Here is an 18,439-nt window from a genome sequence, read left to right as displayed (position 1 = left end):
TTACTGGATAAATGAACATTTTCAAACATCATGAAGATAAAATAAAAGGAGGGGGAAGAATCAGTGCAGACACTGTTTCACTTTGGTTAATTAAAAGTTTACATTTTTAGTTTCATCCATTATTTCAATGTTATAAAAACATTAACTGTCCTGATTCTCAGCTGTTTTGGCTTCTTACAAATTAAAAGATAATTTCATTTTACTACAGTTTGGCTCTTATTTTTGTCATTTCTGCCATAATTTCTATCAGTTACAACGACATCGTTCTCACCAGGTGAACAGCTTCCATCTGGAAACACTCAAGAGAAGTGTGACGATCTGAGAGGCTGTGAAGGAACCTCGTAGAAATATGTAACCTAACAAATGAACGGTGAAATCATTAAACATCCGTCCACCGTCCGGCTTCAGATTTGTCCCTCTGTGCTTACTGTAGGTAATTTCAGATCAATAACAGAATCTGTTAGCGATCAGGGATCCATTCAGAGCGGCGCAGCGTCCTGATGTTTGAGCCCTCTCAGCTCTGTAACAAGGCGAATGTGCCTCCTTCTTCTCTGAGAAGCTTCCAGCAGCAGCGTGAGAAACCAGCTTTGATGGGTGTGTTATTATTCTGCATCACCTGCTGCTGCATGTCTCTTTCATCAGCTCACTTAATGTGGACATGCAAACAGAGAGACAGGGAAAAGGCGACAGGCGGGAATACTCACAGGTACCACGTATGCTTCTGGATCTGCTCTAACTGCAACAGAAACCAGAGGGAAATAAACATTAAGAACTTTTATTTAGCAGTGAAACAACAAGATGTGATGTTTGCTGTTTTTGTTTTTGCTGGTCAGATCAGGAGCTTCATTTGAAACCCAGTGTTTGATTTGCAAACTTGGAACTGAACGCTGGGACTTCAGCTTCTGAGGCAGCGCTTCCTGTCAGGCTGCGTGCAGATCCCCCCTCTTCTTGTCAAAACCGGGCCCCTACGTTACCCACAATGCACCGTGACAGCCGACAGAGGTTTGGGTGTGTTACGCTAGCAGCTTGTGTCCTCACTTGAGGGCATTTATCAGATTTCACGCAGCTCCCTCTGAGACACTGCAGGCTTCATACAACCTTTTCACATGTGCAGCAGAACTCCTCAACACCTGCAAACACTCAGGTGGAAAATCAGTGGAGTTCCCCTTCAAGTCAGGTCTTAAAATCTTTTTGCAGTGGAGGTTTTTTACAGGGAATTCATCCTGCTTACGACAGTGGAAAGTCATCACAGCGCCAACAATTCCCTCCTGCAGCTCCAGCGTTAAAAGGTTAACAGTAGAAGCAGCATGTTGCTATGCTACACTGCACCGCACTGTACCTGCTCGGTGCGAATGCATGTTTTTGATTCACTGGACAGACTGAACTGTCCAGGTACAGACGTCAGCCCCCTGCAGCCCTGACAGGTCAACCGTTTAGAGAATAGATGAACAAATGTCTCCAATCCTGAAGAAGTGGTGGGAAAGTTCAGCTACAGCTGCTCATGAAGTCCTTTAACCGTCTCAGATCAGAGCCGGTTTGATTGGACAAAACCTTCAATCTGAAGGAGGCTCAGACAACTATTCACCAAATGTTTATATATTATCTATCTGAGCTGAAACGTTTGGTGCTGTTTGCAGCTGCAGGTCAGGAAAGAACTGTCAGCTGTATTTAATCTGTCAAGGTGTGGATGAACTGATCATTGGCCCTTTAAACAGTCTCAGACTGACCTAAAACATTAACATCTAATCAATTAAAGAATTAATATGACTTCACTCATTTATTAGCTGAGCAGATGTCGAAGCTGTAACTAAAAGCTCAAATAACTGCAGAGAAAAGATGAAGCACATCTAAATCCACCCTTTCTGATTTTTACTTCTATTCTGAGCCAAAACAAATCCTTGGCCTGAGATGAAAAGACTGTCTGCGCAGCACAGAAGCTGCAGGGCCAGTCAGGGTGCAACTCTGCTAAATTTAGCCTGAACGCTCCCAAAGGCAGGCGGTAAACAGCAAACTGAGCTCGAGCTCACTGATGGAAGGTTTGGGGCCTCTCCTCCTCAGCCCGTGTCGCTCACCGTGAGCCTCTTGGTGGCGTCCACTTCAATCATACCACGCAGAAGGTTCTGACAGTCCGGAGGGATGAAGTGAGGCATGTGGAAAACCCCCAGCTTCACCTTCTCCAGAAGATTCCTCAGGTTGTCATCGTCGAACGGCAGCGCGCCCTGGAGGAAGAGCAGAGGAGGAGCCGGTCACTGTTTATGTCACACGTCGTCCAAACGCTCACAGGACAGTTTGTGGAGATGCAACCAGGCAGATGACAAGTTTTCAGAATGAGAAACAGATCACAGACTCGCCTTCGGACATCTGCTAGACAGCAAACACGATCACGGATTGTGATCACGCACTGATATCACACAGCTCGAGCTTTTATCCAGTTTTTATTCATGTTTTAACTTCAGCGTCTTTGCTGCGCTGGAGGTTTCACTTCGGAACACGGTAACATTTGAGCTTGTTGCTTGTAATTTGCAACATTGTAACTTTCATCCATGTGTTTCTTCACAGTCCTTTCATTTTCCCTTTGCTTTGATTCTGCTCCATGTACATATTTATACTACACACTGTATATTTGATCTCATTTTGACTTATCAGAAAACACATTTTGTTTTCTCAAAGGACTAAATATGAACTTTTTGTCATTTGTTCAGATTTTTTTAACTGAGAACTTATCACTTTTAAAACAGCTACCGTGCTGTGGCTCCTCTGTTGTCACTCTAACAGTCTTTACTCACAGGATATTACAGTTTTTTACTTTTTCTGACATCAGTTATTAGTGTGTGCTTTCATTTAGATGAGACAGTTAAATACTGCATTACTTTCTTTTTGACTGCCAGATACAAGTTGTGTAAATGTGCAGATGCACAGACCTGCAGCTGGTTTTAATCCATAAAAACAAACATTATGAATTGTTATGAATGTGCTCAGTAAAGCTATACGGCAACCTGCTCAGCAGATTTAGAGATTTTTTTGTGTGAATATGAAAAATTTAGACTGATGGTGGTGCCACAGAAGAAGACACTTAAGAATTTGTCTTCTTGGAAGCATGAATATCACAGCTAACTGAAGAGAATCAGTTTTCAACGCCTCATCGTGGACCAGAGCGTTCGTCAGCGGGGAGTTCCTGCCTGATGGTGGCATCAGAGGAACAGTCATTCCTCTCATTATGAATAGAGCACTGAGGAATGTGGGTATCTAAACTACGTCGTGTGGCAAAAACAAAAGAGCGATCAATGGAAGCACCGACCTGCTCCTCAGCAGACTGTGACGTACACCGACGTGCTGCTGCTGTCGTGAACGTGGCCTGTCAGGTGGATTCTGACAGAGCGGAGGGCTGGACGCAGCGTGTGAGAGATATCAGTCATCAGAGTCAGCGATGATGAAGCGTTCGTATGGCAGCCAGCCGGCGCCGCGGCGGCTCTCCAGCTGGGGAGCGCACTCAGTGACGTGATGACTGATACCGCTTCCTCCTCATTGAAAACCAGGCAGGACGGAGCCAGATGGCCGCTGACGCCGCGCAGCTAATCAGAACACCACGAGTGGAGAGATTTATCTTCACGTGATGACGTGTTATGTGCTCCGTCTCAATCAGCAGAGGAGCACACAGGCGTGCGCGTCGCACACCAACAAACGGTCATTCAGCTGCTTCTCTGAACGCTCGCTCCTCACTGTCGCGTCATAACGCCGCTCTTCGTTATCTCAAGTGCATTTTTATGTCGTGTGTGAGCTTTCCAGCTTCACAGCACCCACTCGTTTCTCAAACATCAGTGAGGTTTCCTTGAAAGAGCAGGCGTACAGATGTTAGACCGCCTCGACGCAGTGACCTTCAGCATCAACGGAGCCCGACCTTCTGTCAAAACGTGTGGCTGGATGTTAACCTTTAATTCCCAGGACAAGTGCTGCTGTCAGGTTGTTTATTTTGTGTGGAAACGTTTCAGTGACCTTTCTGTTCACCTGGAGATTCTGCTGGGAACAACAAATAAAGAGTTCATTCAGCATAAACGTTCGCCTCAGGAACAAACTCAACAGACTCCTCTTTGCTCTGCAGTGCTGCATCAAACCAGGAGAGCGAGCAGGTTCTTCTGTCGCAGCACATTTTAAATTACAAAACACCTGAAACGTCTGAAACAGCAATCAGTCCAGTCGTCCTGTGTGTCCTCCAGCTGTGCAGAGACGGATGCTGCAAATATTACTTTTAATTCCTGAGATTCCCTCATGAAAAGGTTTATGGAGACAAATTAATCTGAGGAATCAGCACGCACACTGCAGGCTGACATTTCAACCTTCAAAATACGCTAAAAATGTAGCCTGGGCAGCTAACTTGGAGCTAACCAGAGGTTCAAACATGTAAGTATTGGGCTACTGAGCCTTGTGATAAAGGCACAGAAGTAGATCTGAATATTTTTATACTAAAATCCTCATATTTGACAATGTGTCTCACTTTAAAGCCACCTGACAGTGTTCAGGTTACTTTACTTTCTAATGTCAACAGGTTGGCCCATCCAGCAACCTGCTTTCCTGCTTTTATGCACATTTTCACCTCAGACAGAAACAAACCGGAGTGGAAACGGCAGAAAAAAAACATAAAGAGACAAAGTGATAAACTGATGAAAACTGAATGTAACAGACTGACTGAATAAATGATTGAGTCCATGAATCATGTGACCCAAACGTCACTCGTCTCTTCAGTGAGGAGCTGAAAACATCAGATCCATGAGTGGAGCGGTGATGAGGAGGCTGTAACCTTCCTCACATGAACACAGAAATGTCTGATTCCATCATGCTCTCCATCATTTCAGCCTTTACCTGAATGTCACACAGCCGGAGTCAAAGGAAACACGTTAAATCATGTTTTCTTTGGAAATTTGGTTAAAATTTATGCTAAATCTCAACAGAAACTGGAGTCGTGTCCGTGGTGAGTAATAAGTTATTGAAAGTGATTTGAATGATGGAATTATATCCCAGAAACAAACCCGTCTAACCCACACGTTGGGGCTTGTTAGCTGCTAGCTAGCCACTGGTAAGCCTACATGCAGGCATCCTCTGGGTTTCTGTTCATATCTGACGGGGTGTGGACCCTGCAGCTTGACTGTGAGGACGCATGGAGAGCTGTTTGTCTCCGCTGGTCCACAGAGGCTGAATAACTTCTACATGACAGACCTGAGGTGATTTCAAGCCTTCCGTTTAAACACAATCAACTAATATTCTACATAAATAATGTGTTACACTATCATACGCTAATATAAGCGCTCAAAGACAAACGTGAAGCACAGCGTGAAGTCTGTTTCACTGTGTGCTTACAGGCTGCTGTCACTCACCACTAAAAGTGCAAACAGGATGACTCCACAGCTCCACGCATCGGCTTTCCTCCCGTCATACTTCTCCCCCTACAGACAGACGGACAGACAGACAGACAGAATAAAGTCATCATTCGTCCTCAGACCGGCTCCTGTGGCTCCTCACTTAATGGAAAAATCCACACAAATAGGAACATTTCTTCAGTGTAACATCAGCAGTTTGTGACGCTGACTGCACTGCAGGACTTATTCTGGGATGAAGGCTTTGAATTTGTTTCTGTGGTGCATCAAATCTACCTCATCGACTGTGTGTCAGTTAGTCATTTCCAGCGTTTCCCAAATAAAAACGCCAGGCGGGAAGAGCAGAGACGTGTCCCTTTGAGTCAACATGATGCTGAATCTAATCTCCCACGTTTAAATCTTAAATATTCATTTTACTCTCAGATGTGTGTTAACAAAACAGCAAACTATTTGTTTAAAATCAGAAAATGTCACATGATGCGATGCGTTTCCCACATACACACTGAACAAACATGCAGAGATCTGTATGTGTGTAAACATCCATCAAAGTTCAAGTGTTTGTTGGACAGAACATGCGTGCGCTGTGTTCATGAGATGAAGAGAAACCATCGTTCAGGTTTGTTTGAGGAAACGTGGAAACAGAGAGGACAGAGGATGCAGAGCTGCTCACACGCAGATGAACTTTTAAGTGTGTTTGAGCCCAGCGGAGGGGGGGTGGAGCAGTGATGTAAGAGCCATTGTGCAGAGTGCTATTACTGTATGAAAGGAAGAAACACAGAGCGGGAGAGAGCACTTACCCTGATGACCTCTGGGCAGGCGTAGTGCGGAGATCTGCGGGAGGCAAAGAGACGGTTACGCCGGAAAGAACTGACAGCGCTGGACACACAACGTTACACAACCGCACACACAGGAAACACAGCCGGCAGCCGCGAGCCATCGACCGAAGACGAGAGAGCAGGTGAGCCTCTGCACAGACTGCTGTCCAAACATCAGCCTCTTTACCAGAAACCCACCAAAACACAAGCCTGTGACGGCCTGCTGGAGGCTCTTCTCCGTTCGCTAAGTGAGGATTACGTAACGTGAAATGGCCTCAATCCAAACTCCAGTGATGGAGGCTCATCCTGTTGAATAACATATGACGGCATCGACACGGTTTCCACAGAGTGACACAGCTTCAACTTTTTCAGTTACTACCTGAAAGAACCACAGCTGTGTTTTCACAAGTTCTGGATCCAGAAACCACAAAACTTCATGTTTTTCATGAACATTTTCAAAGGCTGAAGTTTGTTATCTCAGTTATTTCTGTGCAGTATTAAAGAGTTCAATCAGCTCAGTGAGCTTTAACATTAACACGCTGTTTACACACTAATGCACCCGTAATGATGATCCAATAAAACAACAATATGAGGTCATTTTCATAACATTCTCTAAGGTCTCCATCAAACGCAGGACTTTTATCACTAACAGAATATTTCCACATTGTCAGATTTGCACTTTTACTTCAGTAAAAGTTGTAGATGTGCCTTCCATCACAGGTCATGGGATTAAAACACAACACAAATCAAGCAGGGTTCAAATGTCCACTGATAGTTTGTCTTATTGTCCCGAAGTGGACAGAAGCCGATGGATTCCTGAAACAGTCCAGGACATAGATAGTACACAGACAGCACTACAAACCACAGAGCATCACGTCAAGGAAAAGCTTAAGATGCTAATAAAAAGCCGAGTATTGACTGGAGGAGCTTTAGTCTCCAGCCTGAAGTCTGAACGGCTCAGCTCAACCAGTCCTCTACACACAGAGACATCGGGTCTGTCCACCTGACGCTCGTACGTCACGAGTAAAGCTTTGAAATCGGGGGTAGGTGTGATCTACGAGCTAAGTGTTAGCTAGTGCTAACACCACGGAGGAGAAATCCTGCATTTTAAAAGCATGTTTGAGCCACTGAAACAAGACTTCAGTGGCTCTGCTGGACAGACATCTCCACGACGTCCGCTGAGCTGACGAAGAGCAAAATAAAGAGCAGAGGCAGCGACGGAGGATGAGGACGACTGTGGCTCCAGTGAAACCAGTGACATCTGATCAGTTAACATGTGATTCCCTCAGCGTGTTCGCTCCTGCACGGGCCGAGGTGAGCCGGGACCTGCGGCCTGTGAGCTCGCCACCTCCTGAATAATGGAATAATGACAGCGATGAGACTCGTCTGGTCTTCCTCTGTGTGGATTAATCACAACAAATGAGGCAGAGAGCTCCTCCAGCAGCGTTTCACTGCGACTCTGCGCGACACAAGCTCAGCTCGCAGAGTAAACACTCGCTCCATCACTGCCAACATCTCACTTCATTATGCTAATGTATGTAAAACCAGCAGATCCGAACTACTCAAACACGGTCGTGTCAAAATACACGAAGCGCAGTCTAATTACACCACAGCAAATCTTCATCCTTCCTGCTCGATGCGACTCGTCCGCGGTCGCCAGCGACGTTTAATAAATTCCATTAACGTCACATGAAGAGTCATCGGACTTGTTACTCCCAAAGATATTCACAGAATCCATGAGAGGTTCTTCATGAAAGCTGCCTGCATCAGTGAAGGGAGGAAGAGCCATGTGAGCGATGAGGTCTGCTCCTCCACTGATCACTACCACAGCATTTTTAAGGAAAAAACCAAACAAGTTGAACTGCTTAACTGAAACGCTAACGGTCTTAAAATCTACCTCGGGGCCATCATCCAGTTTATGTTGTGAGTCAGTGAACTAACAAACAGCGTGCAGCCGAAGTCTTCGGGTCCCTGAAGGTCCAGGGACCCTGAGCAGCTGACCTCTTTGCCCTACTGCTAATCCAGCCTCAACGCAGCTCAAAACAGCCTCAACTCAAGGTCCACTTACCTTCTTTTTCACAGTAAGTCCTTCCTTGCTAACTTTTGATCCTCATCAGAAGATTAAGTGAGATTAAGCAGATCCTCGAGGTGCTCGGAGGAAGAAAAATCTACATTTCTAAGGCAGCTGAGTGAACTCTGTCTGCAGCTGAGGACTCAGTGATTCGGTCAAAAGCTCAGGAACAACAGAGTGAAGTGTTGAACTGAGTTCTCTTTAAACCCCCCACAGTACACACTGTATAAAACAGTATTTCAGCCATAGTTCAACTGCATCAGGACCTGTAACGTATATATGAATACACTGATGTTACGGAGAATTAACAGAAGCTGCTCTGCTTCATTATTCTGAGCTACCAGTTCCTGCATTGCTTGAATTATAATGAAGACTAATGAGTAACCGCAGGCAGAACATTTTGCCCACTAACTCCATGTTGTCCTCTCTTGCTTTGTGCAGCATCTCTGAGCCGGAGGATTCGGCTTTAGCTGTTCCACATGACTGGCTGCATGAAACACTTGCTGGCCTGCGGTTAGCGGTGGTGAGCGGGACGCGTCGGACCAGCCTGAATCCTACAGAGCTTTCCAACGCCTGCGGAACAAACAGCCAGCAGCTTACACACTGAAAGATTTCTTCCATTTCCAGAGCCACAGCGTCTTTCCACAGCCAGCCAAACCAACCTGAAGCTGGGCTCAGGTTGGACTGAGAGCTCCACTAATCAGCTGGTTAATTAGCTAAAAATAAACGACTACATGTAAGGTGAACGGGGAGGTTAGCTCACAGAAAAACACCGTTTATTCAAAGTCACACGTCCAACAAAGTGCTGCAGAGTGACATGAGAGAACATAAAGGCTTTTATTCCAGTCATAAACTGTGTGAGCCTGTGCAGTATTCAGGACCACAACCAAAGTTTAAGAAGCTGGACTTGAATGTGAAGCACTCACCCACAGCTGGTCTCCAGCAGACTGTCCCCGACCTGCAGAGACGCCATGCCGAAGTCTGCTATCCTGATGTTGTTCTTCTCGTCTAACAACAAGTTCTCAGGCTTCAAATCTCTGTGGCTGGAGGACGACAGGACACAGAAGACAGAGACAGAATGTTGGTTGCACACATGAGACGCTGCATTCATCCACACCCTGCAGTCATTACCGAGCGTCCTGACTAACATACGTCTCTTCAGTTTGGCTAAAACAGTTAAAAATGTTTGAAGTTTTGAAATAATGTAAAGTTTGTCTTAGTCATGTCAGGTTCAGCAAAGGTTTCTAGGGGTTCATCTGAGGTCAGACCAAACTTCTGGACCCTTGAAGACCTCGAGCAGTTTGTCTCTGGTGTGAAAAGCTCCTCCTGAAGCTGAAGAAGCTGTTCAGCCGACAGATGTTCTCTTTCCTTTGACGCAGCACCTCCAGATAACAAACTCTCACTCGCTTCCATCCGCTGCGTCCAGGCAGTCCACGTCTGTACATTGGCTTCTGTCCGTGAACCCGGTGACCACCTCGCTTCAGCTTTGAGTTTCATGTAAAATAAAAGTTAAACCCAGCAGCTCTTGATAGCTGCAGGCACTCTGCTTTCATGCTTCCACCTCTGGAGGAAGTGTAGGCGAAATGGGAAACAATTAGTCCTGAAAGCATTCAAACCTCCTGTTTGATTTCTGCGGTGAGGCCACTTTATTACAACGCAGCTATGAAGAACAGACAGACTCCAGGTGCAACGGAGGTCCAGGTTAGTATCACAGCTATCCTGTTACTCATAAGGAGAGAAGAGCTTGATGTCCTCAGTTCATCCAGGAAACACAGCGCAGAACAAAAGGAGCTCTTCAAAGCTGAACACTTGATGCTTAACGACTCAGAGCTGCTTTGATGTGCAGTTAGATAGACAGCGCTGCCGCCATGTGTGGAGGAACTGAAGGTGCTTTCAGAGATGAAAGGAGATGAAGAGGAGCTGGACCATCTGAAGTCGCCCCCGGTTTCAGCTGAGGAGGGCAGAGGCTGAAGAGGAGGAACGCAGGAGGGACCCTGTTGCTCAGTCATTGAGTAAATCTAACAACATGAGACCACGAGAGATGATCACTGCGGCACGTCGCTGTCAGGAGCGCAAAATTCTTCTTCACTTTGGTGAAAATCTTCTAAACCTACGGACGGAAATGAGCTTCGATTCATGAGACTGGATGTCAGGATGCTTTGTCAGAAACGGATCACCAAACAAACAGTTCCTGCTGCTGGAGTTGGACTACTGGTTGGTTGAGGAGACATTTGTGGAAGCGCCAGCGTGCGTTCAGAGTGTGAGGAAACAATGAGTCAATCAGTGTGATGCTGTCGACAGCAGAGCGATCGGAGTGAACGAGCTGTGAACAGACATCGAGGAAGCGTTTGGCTCCTTTCACAGTGTTAATGTTGCTCTTCATACTTTAACAGCCCATCCACATCCTCCCTCTGAGTCTGAATGGAAAGTGCTGCAGGTTTCACACCTGCTTTTCCTGAACTCACTGCGTTTCAGATGCAGCTGCTCTGCTGCAGTCGCAGTGAAAAATTAGGTGCAGCAGCTATTTATGTAAATTTCCGTTCTGCCTCCCATATTCTGCACCTCCACACAGGAACACCTTGAAATACATATTTTACGAGGCTGCAATTTGCAGCCATGCCACCTTCTTTTCATTTTACCTGCATAAAATATTGACTGTTTGGCGACTTCAGAAGGTCAGCAAAACCTTAGTAAATATTCATCTGCACAAAGCAATAACAGAGAGAGCAACCAAACTCCCTGAACCGTCTGCTGACTCAGAAGGACGTGCAAAGGTAACAAACCATATGGAGTGGCTGTGGCAGAAGTCCAGGGCGGAGATGATCTGTCTGAAGAACTTTCTGGCCTCTTTAGGTGTTAACCGGCCCTTTTTCACCAGGTAGTCGAACAGCTCCCCGCCAGACACGTGCTCGAGCACCAGGTACCTGCACAGGTGGAGAGAGGAAACAGGTCACACGTCTTCAAGTCAACCAGTGCAGAAGTACAGAAGATCCTCCCTGTGCTCACATGCTGCTCTGCAAACTGAAATAATCTTCATCCCGCCTTCTAGAAATGAGACATTTTTAACTCCACTGCAGAGTCGCACACTGTCAATCACCTGAACTGACCTTTTCCACACTGAGGTGTGCAGATTCAGGTTTTACTCTGCAGCATCTTACATCTCATGTTGAACAGAATCAGCAGAGAAACAAATAACCACAGCCGTCAGGTAACTGTGGAGAAGAAGAAGAGGAGCCTACAAGCTGCAGCACTTCAGTAACCCACCTGTGAGTCCACACGGAGAGTAAACATCCTCTGCTTGATTCTTCCTCAACGTGAAAGAGGCATTAATGAAGTAATTGAGTCATAAACTACAGAGTATCAGGCTGCGACATGTGGAAGTCGCCACAGTACATCGATGCAGGATGTAAATCCTTGAGAAAATCCCCAGCCCGTGCTGGTTTGTGTGCTGTGGTTTAAACTGTTTTATCTATCTCCCGCGTTCATTTGTCTCGGAGACATGTGTGATCCTCGGCCTGCGAGCGGCGCCGCCTCCTCCTGCGGCGCCGTCGTCCCCACGGACTGATTTATTAGCAGATTAAGGGATCTGCTCGAGCGTTTACCTGTCAGAGCTATTTAAATTAGAAACGTGTTGGCTTGTGATTTGTGAGTGTGAAATTTTCTACAGCAAACTGCGCTGACCGTCCGTCCCCGTCCTCGCTACATTAAGAAAACAAATCCCCGCTGTGCTGCGTTCGAAGGCCGAGCCTTTATCAATTATTGAAGAGCACATTAAGCCGTGCCGCTGGAGCGCGGCCGCCACACGCAGCAGATTAATGTGTACAACAAAACATGGATGTACATTAAAGCTCCACAGTCGCAGGGAAGGTTAAAGTGTGTGTGTGTGTGTGTGTGTGTGTGTGTGTGTGTGTGTGTGTGTGTGTGTGGGGGGGGGCAATAAAACATTTCACGCTTTGATAAAATCCCACAGTTCAAACTGCTGTTTGGAGCGAAGGCGCTCAGCTAATGTTAAATTGTTCTGTCGACAGGCTGCAGTGAGGTTTAGGGTTTGGCTTTTCGTCTTCATCACTCGTCGACGTTGTTCGTCGGCACTTAAAGTCCCACTGAAATCTGAATTCTCCTCCCATTTTTTGTGAAGACATATAAACTATAGTAGTGCAGAATTTTCCAGTAAAACAGTTTTCGGACATATTTGTGGAAACAGCGTGTCAGCTTAGAAACGACGACCACGGTGACGACTGACTGGAGAGACTGCAGACGTCCACGCAGGGTTTCCCATCAAACATCCTCTTTACAGCATTCAGGAGGACTCAACCCGCTGCTGGGAAAGGGGGATGAGCTAGCCTAGCATGCTAACACTAGCACAGTAGCCTGTCAGGCCGGTGGAAATGAAACTGTTGTCTGTCCGTGCAGATGTTCACAAGTGAAATTACAGTACGTTCAATCTGTATCAGAAACTTATGGAAAGAAATTTTCCCAGAAAAAATCTTAACAACATTTAATTTCCACAGCTGTAAAGTCATGAAGACACCAGAACTTGTTTGAAAGTTTCAAAATGGCTGAATTTTAATTTGCACAGCGCTGAAGATGATGTATTTCAGCTGCAGCTGGTCCAACAATAAACGCCAACTACTAATGAACCTCTGTATTTCCTTCCATATCAAATCTGTTTGAAGGCAGAGGCGGTTTAAAAGAAGTGAAGCTGTGTGTTGGATCTTAGAAAGTGAACGCAGCGTTCGGCACTTACAGGTATTTCTTGTTTTCATAGACGTCATGCAGCTTTAAAACGTGGGGATGCTCTATGAGTTTCAGAATGGCTATCTCCCGCTCCACCTGGACAGAAACACAGAAGAAGAAGAGCAGTTACACCATCACTCATTAACAGCAAACATGGAAGCATACAGTCAAACGTCATTTAACCTCTGGACTTCGTGAAGCTTGTTGGTCTGTTTTAAAGCTTGTATTTGACTCTTCTTTTGTCTGAGTTATCAAAAATTAAAAAACAAAGACTTTTTTCACTGTTTTCACGTGAAGCAGTTAAGAGTCTACAGCCATGCTTCCATCTCTGCGAGTCAGTACTGAAGCACAGTGATGCTATGAGCTAAATGCTAACAAGCTCACTAGGACAATGCTAACATGCTGTGATCAGCAGTTTATACTATATTCACAATCTTAGTTTGGTAGCACGCTAATTGCTAATTAGCAACAAACACAAGCTGAGGAGGATGTGAACGGCATTCGCTTCGCAGGGAAACCTGCTGGTGGCGCCAGAGGGAAAGTCAGAGGATCACCAGAGTCATCAGGATTCATCATCTGACCATGAATGTCTGCAGAACACTGTCCCAAAAGAGGCTGTGACGTCTGTCAGGACCAAAGTGGTGACAGACACCTCAGTCATGTCTTTAGCATCGCTAATAATACAGTGTAGAGTTTATAAAAGTATTATTTAAAAGAGGTTAACTAAATAAAAGCATCAGGCCACACACAGAACCACGGTGTGAGCACATGTAGTACCACAAACAGCTCCTGTCTACGTCCCTGCATGTGTGGACTGTACGAGGGATTAGCCACACTGAGCGATGTGCTCGTCAGAAAACAACAGGATTACTCCGCCAGCCGTCAACCTCACAAACAAATGTTTTAAGCTTCTGTTCAACATATTCTCTCACTGAGCTTTTCCAACATGGTGGGGCTTTACCTTCTGGAACAAACACTGGAATTATTTTGGTATCAATCAGGCGTGCTCTCGAAGCACCACTGGAGCTGTAAGGCTAATGAAACACAGTCTCAAGGCTCGATCGATTGATTGATTGATTGATTGATTGTCAGATTAGTATATAGGGTGAAACTCCAGCACACAGTGATAAACAACAGACTGTATGAACAGTTTGAGCGCCTGAGCTCTCTGCAGTGCTCACACACACACACACACACACACACACACACACACACACACACACACACACACACACACACTGTTATAACTGTGTCAGTATGCAATGCTGCAGCTGCCTCATTCCCCAACCATCATCATCATCACCACGACCATCATCATCATCATCATCATCCGGGCATCTGTCTGCTCGTCGTTCTTATGGTTCATCTTACAGTCAGTGTGTTTCAACGTGCTGATTTTTCCTTCATCTTTGTGTTTGAGCTCGTTACTGTCCAACATGTCAGAAGCTTCCTGCAGTCAGCCGTTAAAGAACCTTCCTATGGTTAAAAAGATCCACGAGCACCAGTGAGAAGTTCACCTTTTCATCACCTTGACTTGAGTTAAAGTGTAAAGCTGCTGATTTTCAGCGTTTTCCTTCAACAAATCTCACGAAAAGACAAAACCAACAGTGAATGGATCCAGTACTGTGTGTATCACAGCCTGATAGATCTTCATCCTCTGAGCTCCATCATCGTCCAGAAACCACTAAAAACACATCAGTGAGCCTCGCTGTACACACACACACCGTCCTGCTGCCACAAACACTCACTACAGCACCAACCGCGGATTCATCCGCGGCTGAAAACAGTCCAACACATGCTCTATTTCCTACTCTTCAGTAGGAGCTAATGAGCCACAGACAGAGCAGAGATGTCAGGAAGTACTGAGAGTCAGAGCAACACTTTACTGGTTTTGGTGCTTTATGGGATTTACTGTCAATCAGACTGATGTGTCTTGTTTCCTGTCATATGACAGAACGACACCAGCAGGCTCAGTGCAGCTGCAGGTGAGCGTCATGAGCGGATACAGAGTCTAATGAAGAGTAAAACGTCTGGTCACTCAGATGCTGCCTGTAGCGGTTTCAGTGCTAACCTGGCTGCTGCGCTCTGATTTGCTGCCAGTTGGCACCTCAGCAGGCTGCAGGGTAAAGCCAGTTTAGACTTGAGCGCCGCAGAGTCCAAACTCTGCACAGTCACCATCAGTCCGACGTGTTCCTAAACTGCACATCTGAGCTCACTGCGTTTGGCGTGTTTCTGTGGATAAATGGCCAAACAGACACAAGGACGATGTCAAATCAGGCTATTTAAGCACAAACAATGGAGTGTGATGGCAGAAAATGCCCCAGGCTCTGAATCAAAGAAATCATCTCTCCAGAGCTGAAATCCATCAGAGGAAGAGGCACACAGACACACTTACACACCCACGAGCAGGAAAACGGACCAGAATGCACTGCAGCTGCAGAAGCAGTGCGAACTGGAGGATGGTTGAGAAGCAAACTACAAGTACTTTTTCTGTTTATGTGCCCACCTTCAGCTCAAAGACACACTCCAGCCTCTCTGCTGGAGGACAACAGAGAGCATTGTGGGAAAAAACAGTGAGAATATCAGAAATGTGTTCTGAAATTAAAAATATTTTGTGCTGAGAGCAGACAGAGAGCAGACTGCGTGACACTGACATCTTGTTGGCACCTGAAATTAAATCTAACCCTTGAGACCAAAACATCTCCTGATGTTTGCACCACAGACGACACTTCGTCAATAGCAGCTTGTTGGAAATGCCAGATTTGTTTCACATGATTCTGTTGAGAGAATCAATGAGGGAACACGGTGTCGGCGTCAGAGGGGATCCATACCACAGGTAATCAAACTGATCCTCTGCTGATCGTCCTATTGATTTCAGATTCTCGTCACTGCTGGCTTTAAGCTGTGGAACACACGAACGCTTTCAGTCATCTGCCGATCGCTCGTTTTGTCCTCATGACTCTTTTCCTGACCCGCCGTCTACAAACCGGCCCGGAGTCTGAGTCATCCTCTGCTGTCCCTGTTCAGGGCCGATGTGACAGGTCTGAGAGGCCAATCGCAGGACAGAAGACTCCAGAAAATGAAATTTCATTTCCATCAAAGCCGGCAGTCTTCAAAGGTCTGTCATGGCGAGTGATGACGGCTGGCAGCAAATAAATTATTAAAGAGTTCCCTTTAATCTTTGGCCCAGCAGTCTCCCGGACCGGGCTGTCACACCAACTTCTGCCTCCACCTCTCTCATCTTCTCCCACAGCTGAAGAGGACGAAGAGTCAGGAGAGAAATGCTTAAGGCAAAAGCCTCCTAAAGATCTCCAAAGGCTCGCCGGTTAAACCGAAGAACGAATGAATCACAGTGATAATGGATGATTAGCTTCAATAGGCTAATGTTAGCCTAGAGCCTTGACTCCAAATCCTGCGTCATCACTGCAGGTGTGTTCCAGGCGCAGAGCAGCCGAACGCTCTTTCAGCCTGATGTTCTCTCACTCTCTAACGCTCTGCTCATGTGTCTGCAGGTGATCTTTGTGACACGTCTCTCATATCGAACACTTTCTGAACCAGGAAGCACTCAAAGTGCACACAGCCCCGTCCAAGACCCAGGGGCCCACTGGACCACAGGTACGACCCCTGTGACAGACGCCAATGCTTGAACTGACTCGGAGGAAACTCCATTTACCGATGAAGCAGCCTCATCATCAGCTGCCCTTTGCTAACTTCACACCGACACTCCAGCTGTGCAGCACAGGGCCCTCCTGCAAACCAATAATTATCCACAATTTTCTCCAAATGAATTCCACATCCGACACGAGCTGTTAATGTACGACCTGCCGCGTGACCCCAGCCCGCAGTGAACACGGCTCTGCAGCTGGTCCAGGAAGTACAGGCGAGTGAGGGAGAGACAGACGCTGTGCAGGTTTCAGAGCCACAAACATCCTTCATGTTTCAGGAGATACGCTCAGAATAACACGATTCATCGCATACAAACAAGATTCAGAGCTTAGTGCGTTCACTGAGATCATCTGGAGAATAACGGCAACTCTCCAAACCTGATTTCACCATCAGAATCACAAACCTCTATTGATCCGGAGGGGAAACTGGGTCAGTTTCAGCTCTGACAGAAATAGAAACAGAAAGGAAATAAAAACGTCTAATTAGAGGATGTAAAAATATGGAAATATATGTACACTATACAGCAACAGAAGTCAGCTATAAATAGTATGTGAAATATGTAAATGTGAATATGTAAACCATGAGAAACAATAAACAGCAGCTGTCGATGCAGAAATATATCGAGAATAAGAATAAAAATAATAACAGAATGCGAGAATACTACCACTGCTATACTAATACTGTAATAACACCCAGAATAACAATACTAACAATAACATATAGAATAATACTAATAAGGAAGTACAAAAATATGCAGAATAAATCACACACACTGAGATTCTGAGAGCTTTTCTCACCGACTGCTGGCTTTGATTAAAAATGATAAAAATGTAAAAGTGACTTTAACATTTTCAGTGTTTTCTGGTTTTATTTTCCTTTCTGCTGTTTTTACACTCATTACTCATCTAATTAATTTGATCCTAATTAATTTATTCTAAACTGTGAACCAGTATCCCCAGCAAGAAGGACTCCACATCATCATCATCATCATCTTCATCAGCTACCTGTTTGTCGTCTGGCTTTGATTTTGACACAGACAGCACTTTGACACCATCACCAGGCCGTGGACTTCCAGGTGCGACACTTTCCCACCGGCAGGTGAGCACACAGTGATGCAGGTGCGGCGCTTCAGCCCCTCCACCTGCCATCAGATCTAATTATCCTGGTTTTCATCTGCTCACATCACTGACTCGACGGTGCACGCACTGCGTAGCCTGGCAGAGGCTAATTAAACACATGTACCAGGTAAACAGACCCCTACCCTTCACGCACGAGCAGCGACGCTGACATTTATTACGCCCCATTATGACCCGTATGGTTTTCTAATGAGCAGTGATAAAGCGTGTGTGTGAGCGGAAGGAAGGGTGGGGGTGAGAACCAGGGGCTGTAACACGGGCGGAGGAGGACCCGCAGCCTCAGTCCCGCTCAGGTTTGGAGGACGCTGCAGAATCAGGTGTGACCCTCCTCCAGGTTTCTGAATCTCAGCTCTTTGATTCTCACCAGCACCGGCCGGCTCTGATTGGTTACTGCGACGTCTCCTTCTGCTTACTCATCCGAGAAGTTTGAGAGGAAAACTCGAGTGATGTCGACCCAGAGGAGGAACATTCTCCTCTTTTCTTATTAGCAAAAATGTTTTTCTCATTTGAGAATTTGAATTTGGTTTTTGGTGTGCGTTAGTCTGCATAGTTTCACTGTTCATCTTCCTCCTGTCCTTAGATCCATCCAGTCACCTGGAGACACTTTAAGCTGTATTCTCCTCTATGACAGGCAGTGTGCAAACC

At 45.9% G+C, this 18,439-nt stretch overlaps 1 protein-coding gene across 11 annotated transcripts in view; it reads right to left on the bottom strand.

Annotated features, from left to right (window-relative positions):
* Positions 1-18,439, bottom strand: part of LOC143323521 (serine/threonine-protein kinase BRSK2-like) — a 105,163-nt gene that overhangs the window by 23,092 nt on the left and 63,632 nt on the right. For all 11 annotated transcript variants that reach the window (XM_076735401.1, XM_076735437.1, XM_076735452.1 and 8 more), the window contains exons 3-9: positions 13,003-13,088; positions 11,039-11,179; positions 9,182-9,298; positions 6,167-6,200; positions 5,370-5,438; positions 2,073-2,219; positions 705-736 (exon numbers count right to left, since the gene is read on the bottom strand). In XM_076735401.1, coding sequence (XP_076591516.1) covers positions 705-736; positions 2,073-2,219; positions 5,370-5,438; positions 6,167-6,200; positions 9,182-9,298; positions 11,039-11,179; positions 13,003-13,088 — 626 coding nt within the window. The remainder of the gene's footprint in view (positions 1-704; positions 737-2,072; positions 2,220-5,369; positions 5,439-6,166; positions 6,201-9,181; positions 9,299-11,038; positions 11,180-13,002; positions 13,089-18,439) is intronic.

This window comes from Chaetodon auriga, chromosome 1, assembly GCF_051107435.1.
Source record: "Chaetodon auriga isolate fChaAug3 chromosome 1, fChaAug3.hap1, whole genome shotgun sequence".
Lineage (NCBI taxonomy): Eukaryota > Metazoa > Chordata > Actinopteri > Chaetodontiformes > Chaetodontidae > Chaetodon > Chaetodon auriga.
This window is presented reverse-complemented; position numbering and strand designations above follow the sequence as displayed.